This window comes from Achroia grisella, unplaced genomic scaffold (genome assembly GCF_030625045.1).
Source record: "Achroia grisella isolate CSIRO2021 unplaced genomic scaffold, CSIRO_AGI_Agris_v1 utg109, whole genome shotgun sequence".
Lineage (NCBI taxonomy): Eukaryota > Metazoa > Arthropoda > Insecta > Lepidoptera > Pyralidae > Achroia > Achroia grisella.
The window spans coordinates 4,401,851-4,420,913 of record NW_026712573.1 but is presented as its reverse complement, the minus strand read 5'-3'; the positions used below and the strand labels follow the sequence as shown (position 1 = coordinate 4,420,913).

The 19,063-nt window shown below is 32.8% G+C and overlaps 2 protein-coding genes across 2 annotated transcripts; one reads left to right on the top strand and one right to left on the bottom strand.

The window, feature by feature from the left end:
* Window positions 1–2,503: 2,503 nt before the first annotated feature.
* Window positions 2,504–3,425, top strand: LOC131847036 (peptidyl-tRNA hydrolase 2, mitochondrial-like). Its single transcript, XM_059196480.1, has 2 exons — window positions 2,504–2,819; window positions 3,060–3,425. Exons 1-2 carry the CDS (start codon window positions 2,691–2,693, stop codon window positions 3,423–3,425), a joined length of 495 nt encoding a protein of 164 aa, XP_059052463.1. The 5' UTR covers window positions 2,504–2,690.
* Window positions 3,426–4,877: 1,452 nt separating this feature from the next.
* LOC131847658 (cellular tumor antigen p53-like) lies at window positions 4,878–15,808 on the bottom strand. Its single transcript, XM_059197282.1, has 10 exons — window positions 15,588–15,808; window positions 14,375–14,422; window positions 13,610–13,651; window positions 11,759–11,834; window positions 11,053–11,106; window positions 9,435–9,533; window positions 9,160–9,349; window positions 8,293–8,524; window positions 7,293–7,500; window positions 4,878–6,658 (listed from the first exon to the last, which is right to left on the bottom strand). Exons 2-10 carry the CDS (start codon window positions 14,416–14,418, stop codon window positions 6,476–6,478), a joined length of 1,128 nt encoding a protein of 375 aa, XP_059053265.1. The 5' UTR covers window positions 14,419–14,422; window positions 15,588–15,808; the 3' UTR covers window positions 4,878–6,475.
* Between the last annotated feature and the right edge of the window lie 3,255 nt (window positions 15,809–19,063).

Sequence of the window (19,063 nt, the reverse complement as noted above, 5' to 3'; positions counted from 1 at the left end):
CAACTTTTCAGCAATTAATGTGTTAATAACATATGTATGAAGATATATATATACATTGACCTTGGTGGAATAGGAATTTGACACTCTACATCGGATGATTGTGGGTTTGATTCCTCACATGGTATAACCATTTATATTCATAAGTATGATTGTGTGTATTGTGTGTTCTCTATGTATATATATTTATTAACAAAAAATATATCAAAGTATATCTATCAGTTTTCTAGTACCCATAACACAAGTTGTTTAGTTTGTGACTAGATAGCGCTATGTAAATTGTCCAGGTATATTATTATGATATACCTTTATTGTAGCTTTGCCCTCATTATCTATAAATACAATAAATCAATATCCATTATTCAACTAGGGGCTACATACATACAACCACATGACTACATCTGGGTGCCCCTAATTTTGTGAGTTTTATATGTATATATCACCATATTTATTTATTTATTTGTACACTTTATATCAATGATTATACACAAAACATTTTAACAGCAATTCCTGCACTAAGTTCAATGCAGTAATTTTTATTTTTAATTTTCATACTCTACTCTCTCTCTCTTTATAAATAAATAGATTGATTTAAAAAAAACTCTTACCAAACTGACATTAAAACTTGAAGCTAGAACAAAAACTAGCAAAAAAGTTTGAAGTTGCAAGATTTTAATGGGACATTTTTTGTGATATGTTTATTTACTCTTATTTTAGTCATGGCATGAATAATTTTTAGATATTAATAAAAATAGAATAACCAAAAATTTAAGCAATAAAGACATTGATAAATAAAGACACTTCACAGTTCTGTGAGATTTAAGCAAATTATAAACAAACCATAAACCATACACATATTCCTTAGCATCAATAATGATATATAAATGAAATAATTTTGTACTATATTTCAAATAGAAAAATAAAATATAAATTAGGTTTTAATACACTAATCTATTTTTTTTTTTATTCCAACTATCCAATCATGTTTACTCAATGTTACTCTGTAAGCCTTTGGAATGTTCATGTACATATATAAGCATCAAAGTGTATGTAATATTATAAAAAATAATACTTGGAGACAACATTAAAATATCATTTAGTAAATTTGGTAAATATTGACATGAATTTTAGTAGAATCTGCTGTTTTGTTTATACTATTTAGATAGTTTAATATTCTGTTTTAGTCTTAATCAATAAGTAATTAAAGTAAAAACAACACTCATTAACTTTTGTAAATATATATTCTAGTTTTAAAGAACTTTTTAAAATACTTCACACACAAGTTTGCGTTATTTATACACAGATGTCTTGGAGCGAAAATCGTACATGAATGTCGTTGTATCAACTAAACATTATTATAACATTATATTCAATGTATTAAGAGTGCATTCTTAACACATTTCCAGCGAATGTTAGTTCATAACTTACCTATATAATTTAGCGGCAAACCATTCCCCTGAACAACACCGTGCCCCGGTTCGCCCTCCATTCGCAAACGTTTCTGATTCATGGCCCTATCCGCTTCATAATTCATCTCGGTAACTAAAAACAGAAACCGAAATATAAACCACACACAGCAAACACTATAAAACACATTTGCACACCGCTATTCAAACAAAATAACAAATATTAAACAATTTCTTGCAAATTGTGACAGACGCCAACCGGACGCTAGTACAAAACACAGGTTATATGTCTGCAAAAGCAAACAAGCGTACCTTTGTTGGTCACTGATTGTTATTGATTTTAGTTATTAGAAGTACTTAGAGCACTCCCCGTATTAATTTGTAGCATAATAGAGCACGATATATAGTCAAAATAACTGTTGCATATGAAATATGCATCAAATTATCTGCTTAATGACAGTAAAATTAGAAAAAAACACAAGTGAAGCGCACTGAAGACGGAGTTCATTTATTTTTTTTCTCATTCTTTTCAATCTAGCGGCTAGTGATGTACCCATTTTATTGTGTAAATTAAGATTATAATGTTTATCTTTGAAAAAAAAATTAAGTGTAACTATTTAAACATTTTGATTTTAAAATGTTTAATAAGGATAGCAAAATTAAGGGCAGTATCAGTTTATTTATTACCAGTGACTTCAAGTCTTTGTCGATAATTCAGTAGAATCGGTTATCACTAATCTGATGGCCACAGAAAGTCGAAATGAAAAGTATTTACTTCCACAATTAACTGGAAATACAAATTAAGCAGTTAATTTATTATCCTTATAATTTACTAATATAGCACGAAGCAGAGGATCAAGACTTCAAAACTCAAGAATCCATGATTAAAAAAATAGCAAATAATAGTTTTAATTTATTTCATTAGGAAATCCGTATAATAATTCGATTTTAACTTGGATTTGACACAATAATAAGGAATAATTATTTAGATACCTACTGTAAATAATCACAGTCTGCAACAAAATCCACTGTATAATAATGACTTCTATTAGACGACAACATAACGTCATTCAAATCAATCTGGCTGTCGTGTAATTATATGAACTGTGACATGACAGCTGGTCCTGTGGAGAATATTGAATATTGATATTCCTTTCTTTTATTTACATGTATAAAGTAACATATTTTTAGGTTATACTATAATTTTATAGCTGTACTCATATAACAAATGAAAATTATAATCTCATACTAATACTTGTAGACAGTAATTTATTATAAAAGCAAACGATGGACGTGAATTCATCTTTTTGGTCCGGTTTGGGATGCGGTATCAGTATAGCATTATCCGTATACGCACTGAAAAAGTATCTTGTTGGTGGAAGTTCAGTTGCCACCACTGCGAAGGCCATAAAAAAGGTTAGCTTTATAGCTCACAGCAATTTATTTGTTTAGTTCCAATATATGTACTACTTGTTATTTGACCTGTGAATAAATTTATTGGTACTCTTTATTGCATCAAATAAAGATAATAATTAAAATAGTACATATACATGAACTGATAGAGAAGGTGGTCTTATCGCTAAGCTATTTCTTGAACTTTCTGTTAATACCTATTTACTGTGTAATTTTAACTGTTACAAAAATGTTCTTCCACAGTTTGCATCAAATACTGAATATAAACTAGTGCTGGTTGTACGAACAGATCTGAATATGAGTAAAGGTAAAATAGCAGCACAGTGTGGGCATGCCGCTGTGGGAGCATTTGAAAAGGCGCAGAAGAAGGATCCAGAAGGTCTGAAGCTATGGCAGTTAACTGGTCAAGCTAAAATCGCTCTTAAAACTGACTCTGTTGATGAAATTAAACAAATATCGGACAACGCTAAGAAGATGGGCTTGATTACATCTCTCATAAGGGATGCTGGAAGAACACAAATTGCAGCAAACTCTATAACAGTATTGGGTGTGGGACCGGCACCAAAGGATATTGTTGATCAAGTGACTGGACATTTAAAACTATTGTAAAAATAACATTATTAGAAACACTATGACTGTTTTTCATTGTACCCTTTTATCTAAAAAATCTATATGTGCTTTAAAATAATTAGTTAATATTTATATAGTATGTAAGATAGATTTATTTGTTTCTAATGAGGACTGAGATAATGTTCCCATCCACAGAACAAAATTTTTGTTCCCGTCTGCTAATCAGCGCCATCTAGTCCCAAGTTCAGCTAGCTAAAACTTATGTTACGGGTACAAGTAACTGATGACATTTACATATATAATTTTTTTTCGTAAATACATATATATTATACATACAAAACACCTAGACCGATACAAACAATCATACTCATGAATGTTTGTGCCGTGCGAGACATCGGACGTAAAGCGGTGTGCCAGACCGCTAGATCACCGATGTCGTCTAAATAGAATAATTAAAATTAAATTGGAGTTCTGCAGAAGGGGCCCCATCTCTTAAGTGTTAGCAACATACACTTGATACCCTTGGTATTCTAAGCATTAACTGTAGCCACCGTTATCACTTATCATCAGGTGGACTGTATGCCTGACTCCAACCGTCATTGGTTTTTTAGTAGCTTTTACATTATGTTCAACAAATAGGAAATAAATAATATAAATCTCATTGTTTTATAAATTTAATTTTAATTTGTAACAAATGTTTTGACATCTTCACATTATACATCAATCAAAAGGCACAAGAATAAGGCTTTATATTATATGATTATACATATATCATAATCCAAAACATTACAAATTTTAACATTATTATTAAACACGTCTTCAAAAGTATCATCGCTATAAAAATATTTTAAAAATCAAAGAATCTTATTTATATACATACTGAAAATGACAATTATACATAATTATAATTATTATAAAACCACATATAAAATTACTAATGAGTAACTTCACATTAACATCATATTGTTCAACATTAAACATCATATTTCCACTAATGTCTTTGTATACACATAGAAAACATTTGAATGTTGCTATAATATATTAATATAGTCATCCAGTTACCTGAATGCGAGTATAACGACCTACACACGCAAATCAGTGGCAACACTATAACTGTAAAGTGGTAAAACAAGACGGGCGGGTACTAAGAAATCACTCCCGATTTCGGTACACACTAGGCGATCTAAAAAAGCGATCCAGAGCACTTCCCACTACTGCTCTGATATTCTAATTCTATTGATAGAATATCTTATACAATGGAAGCACATTTTTTATTATTACACCAACCCAAACAATTATAATTTTAACATGATATTAATTATTATTATAAGAAAAATATATATAAAAAAAAAGTATATTTTCAAACCTATACAGAGTTGTCAAGGTTATACTAAACCAAAGGCCTGGTAGAATAGACACGAAACTGAACCATAATCACCATTATACAAAGTGGAAATTTGAAAATCAATTTTGAACTTTCGTTCGTATTCATATTCATATTAAAAATCACTGGCCCATTGATTGGTGATTTAGCAAAACAAAAGTTCATATATTTTATTACGTTTTATTAAAATTATATTTTGGACTAAATTCGTATAGAACCTATATATCAGTTATCATCAGTTAGGATAGAAAGAATGAAAAAAATGAATGAAATATTTGACCAATCAATTTCATTCGCTAAGATTCAGGTCATTCTTAGTAGGCGGAATATTTGACATAATACATATTAATAATATAAAATAGACAGTGTATGTCTGTACGTAAGGTAACAAACTTTTTTAAAAGTCTGAACGGATCTTAATGAAATATTATATGACAAGAATGAATCTTGGCTAAGTTTTAACTCAAAAGTAGATGAACATTCTAGTAACAGCAAAAATGTGATGTTACGCACCAAATCTGGTTACCACAGATCTAATTTACTTTATAACTTAACAATATACCACTTATAGTCTACATACTGTCTACTTTATGAGTAAACATTAAAAATACTAAATAAGTAAAAATAATTTTAAAACTTCTAAAATCAATGCTCTAGCAAATAAAGATATAAATCTTAACTAATATTATTATAAATGGGAAACTAAATTTGTTTGCACGCCTTAACATATTAAGTGATCATCATACAATTTGGTATCTATATAGCATCCATACCGATTTTTTCATGTTATTGTGCGAAGTAAATTCTGAAACACAAGGCAAAATTAGCCCCGACCTTAACAATAATCTGCAGACTAAGCAGAAGAGGAAACGCCACTACACATCGTATGTGGTTGCAGCCCACTAATGCATAAACAAAATATCTCCTTCGGAAAGTATACACTCTATCCTGAGGAAATATAAACCATCGCTCCTAAGAATATCCTTCAATTCTTGTCATCAAGAATGGATAAGGGTCTATGTAGCGAGCTTTCAAAAATGGCGAGCACAATATATCTTTGCAGGTTGCATTGTTACAGTCTTATTCAAATTAAAAAATCATTTATTCATGTAGGACATTTTAGCCGCTTATGAACGTCAAGTTTTACATTATAATTTTTTTTCCCTACTTAGCACCTGACAATAGCCTAAAACCCTTAAAAATAAAAATAAAAACTATGAAATCAAATTTAATGAAAATTGGTTTATCTGTTAAGATACCAAGAATGTAACAAACAAACTGAGGTGCATTCCTAGTAATGACGACGTGGTCTAGCGATTTATTTGTCATAATAGTGAGTTCGATTCCAGGCACGATACAAAAATTAATATCCATATTATCATCCAATTAATTTCTATTAGTTATTACCCTTAACACAAGCTCTTAGCTTGGGACTAGATGGCGCTGTGTGAATTGTCCTTGTCCTATTATTAATTGGTCCTTACTATGAATATATTATTACATCCACACTGTCGATGGACTAGCAGACATGATGTCATCACCATTTTATCATCCATCACTGGTTCTCAGCCAGATTATCCAATAACACAAGCAGGATGCTATTGAGATATATCCACAAAAATCTTAAAATCCATCAAATAAAAAGCTTTGAATGAAATAAAAAAATATTAAAATGATTAAATCCTAATCTTTTAAGTAACATTGTTTACTGGGTAGGTTGGGTTTGCGAAGTATTTTTGATCTTATTTATAACGTTCTTAACGTCACTAATGCATTGGTCGGTCTGCGCGGCGTTGTGTGGGTCGGTGGTTTTCCTTCTGTACAATTCCATCATGTTCTTCATTGTTTCCAGACCCATGATTGTGGCTGCCACACCTCGTACTTTGAACTGGGATTAAAAACATTTATTTTGTTAGTAACAATGTAAAAAGATAAGTAAAAATCCTCTGCTACACAAGCAGAGGATTTTTCTCATCTATTCAATCCTCATCCTCAATCTCACCTATTTCAGCCGCGAAGCAGCCTATTTTTTAAGGTGTGTTGGAAAAGTGGGAGCACAATAGATCTATGTAGGTCGCAGTCGCTACAGATCCAAACACATGACAATAGAATTAAGATTTTATTCAAACCCATACAAGCTCAACACGCACGTAACAACCCTTGTGGTTAGGCGTTCATAGGCTACGGTAACCGTTTATCATCGGATCGGCTTTATGCTTGTTTGCCGCCATCGTAATTCAGACAGCCCTCGACTTACCGTCGTTTTAAGTTACGTCGAACAATGTTTTGACACTATTCCTCAAGCATACAATTGTTTCGATTTCCGGCATACGTCGCGAGGTCAACGTCCGTGAGGTCGGCTGGGCGCGGTGTCGGAGAGCAGAGAGTAAACCGGATATGCTTTAGTTAGTATAAGTTAGTTTTATATACATATGAAAAAATATGTCTCGATTTACGTCGCGTATTTCGAAAACCTAAGTACGAGGACTGCCTACATAAAAAAAACAACTATATAAACTCACCGCGGGTACTTCGACGATCTTGTCGTCGTCGGTGGGGTCGACCGGCTCGGTCTTGATCTTCTTGGTCCGCGGCGGGCCGGGCGGGTCCTGGGGGTCCCTGGTGCGCGCGCGGTGGTGTCCGTGTGCGGCCTCCTCGTCCTTGTGGAGGTCGCGCCGCGGACACGCACACACGCGCACGTTCACCATCTCTCGCCCGTACACGGTGCCTCTGAGGATATATCACGGCCTCGATGGTCTAGTGATTGAGCACACCGCCTTACTTCTGAAGGTTGTGGTTTTTTTTAAAGTATGATAATGGTAGGACCTCCACCTGCTCTAATGGTATAACCTGACGGGGCAGCAGTGAGGATGATAAGCTGAGCATGAGGTCAGGTAAGTTGGCCTATCGTGACAAATTCACTAGGAATTTATCACGATGGTTTCCAGGGGATGGAGGCTAATATGGTCCATTGCTAGCATTAGCGTCAACTATCCAGCACATTACTATCAATCTCTTCCACCCTGAAGGTCGCGGGTTCGATTCCTCGCTCGGTACAAACATTCGTGTTAAAGATTGTTTACATCACTCTGGGTGTTTTCTATGTATATTATGTATGTATTTACAAAAAAAAGTATCTATGTATTTATAACAGTTGTCTGTTACCCAGGTCATGGACAATCCACTCGTACTCGTACCATCATTAAATCATCATCAATAGTGTACGACTTAAAATAATGATATTTTCATGGTAAGTAAATCCCCAACTAAAAAAAACCTAATAAGCAATGATTATAAACCATTATGATTTATGAACGTCTAAGATACCTAAAACTAACAAAAAGAGTCGTCAACGCTTGAACAGATCTTTATAAATTGTATCAAGAATCTATATCTTGATCACATCAGATATAAAACAAAAATTCTATTCGTTTAGGAGCTACGAGGCCATAGACATCATGAGAGAGCCCGTATCTCTACTTGCCACAATCATAAGATTAAAAGAAAAAGGCAAGAACTTACTTATAATCCTCCAACGTGAATATGATTGCCAGCGACCGCCGGTTGATTCCCATCGGGCATGAGTTCTTGCAAACAAATCGATACGCGTGACTCCGCTTCTCGGTCTTATTATCGAACGTCACCACGGTGGAGTACCAAGAGTTTTTGTCACCGCAATAGTAAACGCCATCGGTATCATCATTTCTCGAGGAGTGTAGCACGTTCTTCCATTTCTTTGTGAATTCTGGAGTCACTGGAATAGTACAATAATAATAAAATAACAGTATATATTATAGATACAGATGTACCCAATACACACAAGATACAAACCCAAATAAAGTTTTGTATAGCAGCACACATAATTCGAGCAAAACAGCTATGCGTCAACTGCCGGCGCTACGCGATCGCCTCGCTTATATTTATAAACTCGGTGCGAGCAGGAGCGCACTCGTATTGCCGTCTCACTCACTGTATTGAATCACCTTTTTGCCTAGTATACTAATGGCATAATTTTACGCACATAAGTTGTAAATGATTCTGAATAAAATTATCCACGAATACAATTAAAATAGTGGTTTCACTTCTACCCATACTGAACAACAATAGTTTTAACCCTTTGCACTCCATTATCGTAACGGTTGACGTCCCTTGTATGGGGACACGCGAGTGCAACAGTTGTACTAGATTCCGCTAGCCGTGGTTACGATCTGTATGTCAACAGCAAATGTCAATGTTGATAGGTGCCGGCCGTTTATTCAACTACCGTCATTAGATTGTCAGTGTCATACGGATAAAATACTCACGGTATCTGTACACTTATTGAAATCCTGTAAACTATATTAATAATGTGTACTAAACGCGAGTTTAAAAATATGATAAAGTACTAACCAATATGGTTGGGGTCCCGTTTGGCGAGGTCGTGATTGGGACACGTCTCGACACGTTTCTCGGCCTGGTCCTGGTCCAGGAAGATGACGCACGCGCGCACCGCCAGTCCGGTCGCAACGCCGGACCACATGAAATAGATCGGGAAGTCGCATCCAGCGTCCACGTATAGGCGACCCAGCTTCGAAGAATACTAAAACAAACAAAATTTACGTTACACGTTCAGTAGCGTGCCATATGATGCCACGCTGATACCTGTATTCAAGTGTTACACTTACTAAGTATTTCTTTTTATGGGTATCGGCACTGTTTATTTCCACATGAAAATTATACTCTCCCGGGAAACAGGCTCTGTCCGGTGGACCACAAGGCGATATCTGAAAAACACGAAAGAAATCCTTGAATAGCAACTGTAAAAATAATTAACACTTAGTTATAGTTTTCATTACATTATTATCATTTGATAGTATAAAACAAAGTCGCTTTCTGTCCGTTCCTACGTATGCTTAAATCTTTAAAACTACGCAACAGATTTTGAAGCGATTTTTTTTTTAATGGGAGTGATTCAAGGGGAAGGTTTATATATATGATAAATGTACACCGGATGAACGGAAGAGAAAAACATATTACACCGACCACAAATAAATAAGATAAGGAAGAAGCAGATGATGATGTTCTATACTATAATAGCTGAACCCGCGACTCAGTCCGCGTCGAATACTGACCTTCAATTGCATATAATATATAATAATCTAATCCAAAAAAGCCAAAGAAAAAAGTTTAATCATTCTAGCTTCAAAAATGACGATATTTCTATCATCTTCCCTATCAACCCCTTACAAATCTTATCATTAAAAAGTAGCCTATCCTTTCTCAGGGTCTAGACCATCTGTGTACTAAATTCCATTTAAATCTGTTCAGTTGTTTTAGCGTGAAAGCGCGATAGACAGACAGATTTATTGTCACATTTATACTATTAGTAAGGATTTATCATTATCCCCTTTATATCTTAGTGAAAGTGAAGTAAAGATACCTAGCTTTTAGCTTCGTAAATTCTTTTACAAATACCTTGTACATCTTACATGTATTTTGCATATGTTATTATTATTTTATATTATTATCGTCACCTTATCACTATTCATAGTGGTTTTTTTCATATTCTTATACCTCAACAAGATACAACTCTATTTATTTCTGTCCATACTAAAGTTGCATGGAAGTTGTGATACGTCTGCTCATTCTTACCTCTTTTTCTTGCACATAATAATCATATGTTTTGTCTTTTTTTTTCATAATAGTTAATTATTCTGTTTTCTGTGAGAGGAATAATAAACAGATTTCATTTAATTTTCACCGCCAGGTCTTGTGAGATAAAAATCGATTAAAAAACAGAGTATAGTTTAATATGCTAAGTGTGGCTATTAGTTCCCATTATAATCCCTTTCAGTCACGTGTTATACTTTTTAAGGTATGATAATGGAATGGTGACAAGAATTTATTCCAGTCCCCCCACCCGAGAGGGGTGGGGGGACTGGAATAAATTCTTGTGTCATACTTTATGGTAATCCCTTTTATACGTAGTTATGTTTTATATCGTATGAATATGTTATGATAAAACACGTGAGGGGGGTGGCGATTGTTAATAATGTGGACTAATCACCCCATTGCTACCAATGTACCATGTCACTCCACGTTGAACTCCACGTGGTTCCCCCCGGAAGCCATCGTGATAAATTCTTGGTGAATTTCTCACGATGGGCTAACTGACCTGACCTCATCTTATCATCCTCCACTGGTGCGCAGTCAGCGTAAACCGTTAGCGAAAAAAAAAGAGTTTATAATAAATAAATATTGCTATTATTATGATAGCAAATGAATACTTGTACAAGTACTTACAGGAAAAATTGTGTTTATCGTTGACTTCGGCAGTTCCATGATATCGAGTGTATCCTGGAACAAAATTATACATTTATTAGTAATAATGAATCACAGACACCGAGAAACAAAGTGGAAATATTAACATATTAATCGACATAGTATAAAATAAAGTCACTGTCGCTTTCGGTCCCTATGTATGCTTAAATCTTTAAAACTACGCAACGGATTTCGAATAATACATATACACCCGTGCGAAGCCGGGGCGAGTAACTAGTAATATTATAAACGCGAAAGTTTGTAAGTATGGATGGATGGATGCTTCTGATTGGATCTTCCACGCAAAAACTTTACAATAATATAACTTATACATCAGAATAACAAATTGGCTTAAATTTCAAGCGGGTGATATATGTAGATAGTTATAAATAAAAAAATGTGTCTTTCTTTAATTAATTTTTGCGACTTTTTTCGCGAGTGTGTATTATGACATATCCATCCATCCATCCTAACAATAAAAAGTAGTGGATAAATCTAGTTAATATTTTTATTTATTTATCAAAACTTTAACGCACAAATACAAAAAGGTGTAAATGACTGACTTAATACCATAAGGCATTTTCTCCCAGTCGACCATGAGATAAAAATAGATTAGTGGGTGGTGCATTATTAAGAATATAACATGAAAATAAATAAAAGAAAATAAATATATAAAGAATAAACTTACATTATTGCTGTAGCCATCACCGTTTCCTAAATCAATGTGTTGATCATAATCTGATGGAGTCAGCTCAATAAATTCACTGAAAAAGAGTACAATGTCAATTAGTATAATACTGAAATTATCTGAATTAACATTTATATTAGTAATCAGGATAAGAGGCATGATGGAAGTATTTTAGTATACTAGAATGACAACGCATGAGTGGTATCACGGGTACACATGATAACGTGATGCCCAGTGTTGTTTAAGTATCTAGACACGCGGTAGAGTGTCAAGCCAAGTTTCAAGTAAGACAACTGGCGAACAGCACCGTGTGTGTATATTTACACGAACCATTTGGAGCCACTTTTGACCCCCTCATAACTCAAAAACTCTTTCACATAAACCTGTCAAATTTGGTTCATATATTGATACTTGCGAGATAAATATGTGTTCCAAATTTCATAAACATACCTCAAACAGTTATTTAGATATTAATGTCCAAATATCGTCATTTTTATCACTGATCAACTATACATCAAAATTATAACCCACTTCCAGAGACCTAGGAAGTTCAAATTTGGCATGTTGGCAACTTGGCTAGTTTTCATATACGAAATATACTGTAGCCTTCGCAAATTCTAAAAATGTTACTTGTCGGTTCCTATTTTATTATTAGTAGTAACTAGCAATCGAAAGTAATAATTGGTATATGAGAACTGGCCAAGTCAGACTTTAGGTTACAGTATATTATCCTAAGTTATAAGAAGAAATAATATTTTATATTGTTATAAATACATTTCGGGACAGACCATTGAACTTGGCACCCATTTAGATCTCACCTCTTTTGTCGTAGATTACATACTATTAATGTTTTTTATGGGACACATTTATGTTTTTGATGGGATATAGACCACGCTTAATGCTTACCATCAGGTAGACTATCAGTTTGTTTGCAAATTTTACAAAAAAAAATATTTACATTATCTATCTATCTACATATGTGTACAGGCGACAGTTACCACTTATCATCATTTTGCCATTATAGTTAGAAATTGAAAAAAATATGTCTCTCAGCCCCTGTTATCCTCAGCCAGACAACAAAAATATCTTGCTTTTACAGACACTTTTGTAAAATATATATGCAAGTAAAATAGGCAAGAATACAAGAGTGGCCTACTACAAAAGAAACCAATTCTATAGGTTTAGGTTTAGGTTTAGGTTTAGGTCATTCTTCTATAGATGAAATAGAAGTAAAAGTAATTTTATTCCAATATACTTAATACAGGCAGTTTTGAATAGTTACATTTTTTTTATTCTACCACTCATTCGGATCTAACACACATCACAAGAAGAAAGAATTATTGTTTAATTAGATTAATGTATAGACCAAGGCATAGCTACATCAAACAAATTGAGGAGAAAATGGGAGTTGTGTCATATCAAGAATTAAAGAACATGATGGAAGATCGCGGAGAGTGGCAAGAGCTCCACCAACAAGAGCGTAGCTCTTAAATTATTAATGAATGAATGAATAATATTATAAACAAACTAGCAGTTCTGGCAAACATTGTTTTGCCATATTCATTGATAACGCTATAAAAAAGTAGGGGTTGGTGATAGAAGGGTGAAAATTTAGGGTTGTATGTATTTTTAATGACACAATAAAAAAATATTGCCCAAAAAATAAAAAAATAATGCTAAGGGTGGACAACCCTTATCACTTAGGGGTATGAAACCTACTGAATATGCATATAAAATTTCATAAGTATGGATCAAGCCATTTGGGAGGAGTATGGTAACTAACATTGTGACATGAGAATTTTGTATATAAGATAATCAAATCAAGAAACTTTAGTTTACATATACATTTACCTTGGGCCGTCTATCCACTGTTTTTCTGGATTTTGAAAGAATCTGCAACAAAATTTAGAGTTAGTTCTATTTAAATGTATGTAATTGTATCTAAAGAAATATATAAGGGTGAAAAATAAGTATTTATACTCTGTTCCGGTTGAATGGATTGATTCAACAATGTACAAAGTCTGTCATACATTTCAGCCATCAAGCAGCTTGCTATGTAGGAAGTGAAAACTTGATGGGTAAATACTTATATAAGTATAAATAAGTATTACAGTTAGTGAAGTTACAGAGTCTGAAGGCATAATAATTTAGTACTCCAAATGGCAATCAAATCAAATAAAAAATAATGTATTCATATACATTTTAGCAGCTTTATGTACTTATTATTTTTTTGTATTTATATTTTTTCCCTACAATATGTATGAGTGTTATCACTGTGTTACAAAAGAGTACTGTCCAGTCTGGTGTTGATGTATATAAGTTATGGTTGCCACTTACAATCAGGTGAGCCATAAGCTTGACATTCCAATTATATGAAAACAAGCATGTCAATTATTAACAACTGTCTGTTAACTGCTACTTCATCGGCATGGATTTTACATTTTGTTATTAAAATAAATAAAATTTCTAAAATAAAGGTAGATTCAGTTATTTCTTATAATATTACCTATTTGTGAGTGAATGTCCCATCAAAATTGCTCCAGCAAGAATAGCATAAACAAAAATTTTACAATGTTTTTTTATGTAATATCTATACTATATATACATCATACTCACAAATCATTGTTATCGATGCTACTCAGGTCACTAGCAGCAGCCATGTTGCTGAAACAATGAATTTGATCGTTAATTAAATGTAATTTTTTATGTATCTATATACTAGCTGTGCCTGCGGTTTCACTCGTGTGAAATTTATAGCCTATATGTTATTCTGATGTAAAAGCTATAGTACTGTGCTATTTCTCTGGTAGGGGCTTAAGTCCAGCCGCTCAGAGTTTAGGTAAGAACCAGTTAGCTTTGAAGCTATTGGATACATATAACTGTCCATGTAGAAAGGGTTAGTCAGCATTTGAAAAAAATAATTGAGATGGCACCTCACTGGATATGCCTTATCTCTTAATGCCTATAACAACACAGAATCTGATTATAGCTGAAGGGCTGATTGCAGTTGGAAAAGGAAAAAAATGTATTCAGTAGCTTCAAAGCCATTATTGTGGTGGCTGGTTACACGCTTGTATACTAGTGTGATTATGAGGACCAGTTACATGGCCAGTCTTGTCTGAAATACAACTCGCTGGTTTAAAAGCTAAAGGAGAGGTTTCTTAAATAACATTATATTCAGCTAAATTTGTTCAGCTTTGTGATTACTATCACTAATAATAAAAAAACTTAACACAATTTGTAAATCACAGGATCTTAAGTACCACATTTTATTTTTATTGAGTTCCCAATATTTCGACAGTGTTTAAAACAACATGATCACAGGTTCATGCTCATTCTTAGTAGAATGAGCATGAACCACAACTGGTGCCCCACCAGCGTATATTATTAGTACAAGGAGTTACATCATTTCATCATCACCCAATATTTATAGTTATAAAAGTATTCTCATTATGTGTAGTTACTTAATTACAATTACTAGTGGTCGCCCATTGGATGAAATTCGACTATAATAAAAATACAAAAACATCTTTGAACCATCATCATAAATAACAATTTAACAAATTATAGTGTTTGTAATGTTTTTTTACTGATATAATGTATAATTGTAGAAAATATTATGATTCTAGACTTGTCTATACAAAGTATAAGTGTGGGAATTTATTTGCGTAAACTAAAAAATCGCTGGTGCTTAAGTAATTACTATTTGCTGAATCTTGCCACAAATTTTCGTGGCGATAACGGAGTGTAGATACGGAAAACAGAAAAATATTGCCGATTGATTAATTAATGATCACAAATAGTAAAATAATTTGTGTCGTCAGCCTACCTGATAATGTCTACTATAAATTGCTTCAGTTTCAATTCAACACTACTATGAACTATATAAAATGGCACTGGTCAGTCTTAGGTCTATTTATTTGAATAAATCACAAATAACGATGCACTAATATAATTCGACTACATAGCTTTGTCCACATATCTAATGTACCAATTTATTTAGTGTACATATAATTCTTTGAATTTTATTTTATTTCTTTAAGTTTTCAAATTGTATATCACGGGATATTTAAACACAGACAACACAGATAAGAAAAAGTCTGAAAAAGTATATATAAAATAGGTCTAACATAGGACTAGAGATAACAAATATCGATGTTTCTACAGCGACGTCGAATCTTTGATAACACATTGATATATCGATATTAACATTGATGATATCGACAAAAAAATAAGACTTATGTCACCAAAAATGCAAAATGATATAAAATCGTACGGAACTTGATACTTGATAAGCCAAAAAAATATTTTTTTGTTACCGGCTAGGCGGCTAATTAAAGTACCTATTCATTCTAAATGTATATTTGTCATTTTTATTGAATAGTATTAATAATATAGTATAATATTATGTTATCTGTGGTAGTAGCATGTAATGTAAAGTATAATTATATTATTTGTGGTAGTACTGTTCTTGTACATTTTTATTTCTTAAAAAAAAATTTACTTTAGATTTATGTTGTGTTGTAAATGTTTCAGAAAATCTATGTATAAACATATCTAAACACTACCAAAATAACAAAAATAGAACTATTCGAAAGGTAAAATGCATTTAAAATTTTTAACCCTAGGAAAATATACATGTATTCCGACATCTACATTTTTTTTCTCTTATGGCATTTACACCGATTTTAGGGTATTTCGCAAAAAAAAAAAAACGGGGAAACGTCTTTAATTCATATCTAGCTAATAAATAAATGTCAATGGCAGCTGCATACAGAGTACTTCAGAGTGTTTTTTTTAAGTTGATACTAACCTGTGGTCGTCTGTTAAATCTTTAAAACTGCAACTGATTTTGAAGCGAAATTTTTTAATAGATAGATTGTTTCTAGAGGAAGGTTTATATATATATATATATAATACATGTACACCCGTGCAAGCCGGGCCGAGTAGCTAGTAATGTATGAAGTACTTAATTATTTTGATTTTAGGTTATGTGTAATGCAAAACTTGTATTAAGACATTGTAGCAAGATGTAGGGGCAGTACTCATGATAGCAGAATATTTACCGAGTCAAATATAAAAGAAAGGTTTAATAATGTTCATTTTTAAGGACGTTTACTCGGTGACTCAGGGTATCCACTTCTGCCCTACCTTTTTACACCAATTTTGAATCCTGTCTGTAGAATGGAAGAAAGATATAACTCTGCTTATATAAAAACGCAGAATAGTGTGGAAAGTTTTCGAGTGTGGAAACAGATTCCAATGTTTATTACATGATTTAGGTGTATCACTAGAAAATGGATAGGCAGTTAGTGGCTTTAGCTGTGCTCCACAATAGCTCTTAGTATGAATGATGATATATTAGGTAATATTTTAATGAAACGCTATATTTTTATTTATTTCAATATTATTTAGTAAACATAAATTTTTCAAAAAATTTACAATACAAGTTAAAAACAATAAAAACTCTTTATTGCGCATAAAAAAAAAATAATAAAGAATGAAAAATATGCGAACAAAAGTCGGCCTTATCGCTCAAAGCGATCTCTTATAGACAACCAGGCAGATAAAAGTATTGGGTTAGGGAAAGGTAGGTGGCGCACTAAAAAAGAAAGTTAAGTATTATATGAGTACTAAATACATATACATACAAATACTACCTATATACCTATATTATTAACGATTATCAACTTCGGTGCATTCATAATTTGCACTGTTACACAATTATTACTTAACTAGCAGTTGCCTGTGACATCTGGACATCAATAACACAAATGTGGACTCCGATGCTAGAATAGGAATTCCGGATGATCATGTAACCTACTTTTAATTGTAAAAAGTAAAGGTAGTAAGTGTAGGTTCATTATAGAGGAAGAGCCCACGACGGCCAGACATACGTCATTTTAGTAAACGTGAAAGTTCTTGTATGTGTGTCCCCAACACAGGTAAGAACGATCCCCAAACATGAAACCTGGATCGTGGTTCCTTTGGCAGGTACCAGGTAACAAAGGTGTAAAAAAAATCATATCAAATTCGTTATTTTAAGAAACTCCACATTTTCATATATTGTTCGTAGCATTATTATAACTTGCGCTGCTCATTGCCAGACACGTAGTGTGGTTCCAACCCCCCTAAACTATACTATTTTAGAAATAAACTTACGTCATTTTAATAAACCTGAACTTTATATATATTAATGAGAGAACTATTAAACTGAGTTTCCTAAATTGCCAGACAGTTTTCTTGGTTCCTTATCCTACCAGACTCATTGAAACCGTATATTGGGTAACAACGGTGTATACAATTTCATATCAAATTCGTTATTATAATATATATATATATATATATGTATATAATATCTATATACATATTACATAACATATATATATATATATATATATATATATACTATTTTTATAAAAATACATGTAATTAAAAGATTCCAGACAAACCTAGTGAACCAAAACTGATTGAAAAAGCACTGGAGATGCCAAAAATTAATTTGGATATTGCTGAAATTCATGAAAATGTAAGTAATATAGAACTTTTAAGTATATATTTTTTTGTGTTAAATGACTGATGTAAAGGAATGTAATAAAAAAAAGGTACACAAAATAAATTTATACACAGTAAAATACAAATAGTTTTTATAATGAAATAATTGTTTGTTATTTATTATACAGCCTATAGTGTTCACTTATTTGTTATTTATGTCTTCTTGTATGTAAGTTGTTATCGACGTAATATCGGCTCGTTAGCCATAGCTCCACGTCTTTACTCCGCGGCGCTTGCGCAGGGACTCCCTTCCCTCTTGCGCACGGCGGTCCGTGTACGCTCGGCTCGAGACGATAGATAATAAACTGCTAGTGTTTCCACATACACTACATCTCTCTCCTTTTTAAGTTTATTTTCTTTTCAAGCATGAATCAATCCACTCTATTAGGTATTTGTTCCTTGGAGGCATGTGTGCTACGTTACAACGATGGTGGACTCATTTTGACACTATACTGCCACACATAAGCCGAATGCCTCTAGTGCGATTGGCCTTTCCAGCGTAACCAGCACCGTGATTTTTCCTCCTCTTTTGAATATAAATTACATTTATATATTAACTCCAATTTACTCTGTGTTTCACATACTTCACCTTTCTTCTTTTATATTTGTTTTCATATAATCGTTATTCCACTTTGTTATTGTGTAATATTATGTAAGATTAGTATAAAGCACTTCTGAAAAAATGTTGTATGTTTATGACCAGAATATCTTTATCATAGTAGTCACTACTTTATATTTTGTAGGTTTACG

Excerpts from the sequence above, each read along its gene's own strand:
- LOC131847036 (XM_059196480.1), top strand. The coding sequence starts at position 2,691 with ATGGACGTGAATTCATCTTTTTGGTCCGGTTTGGGATGCGGTATCAGT. Across the intron at positions 2,820-3,059 it reads CTGCGAAGGCCATAAAAAAG|TTTGCATCAAATACTGAATA; the intron begins GTTAGCTTTATA and ends GTTCTTCCACAG.
- LOC131847658 (XM_059197282.1), bottom strand. The coding sequence starts at position 14,418 with ATGGCTGCTGCTAGTGACCTGAGTAGCATCGATAACAATGATTT. Across the intron at positions 11,835-13,609 it reads CAGTGGATAGACGGCCCAAG|TGAATTTATTGAGCTGACTC; the intron begins GTAAATGTATAT and ends ACTCTTTTTCAG. Across the intron at positions 7,501-8,292 it reads TTCACGTTGGAGGATTATAA|AGGCACCGTGTACGGGCGAG; the intron begins GTAAGTTCTTGC and ends ATATATCCTCAG.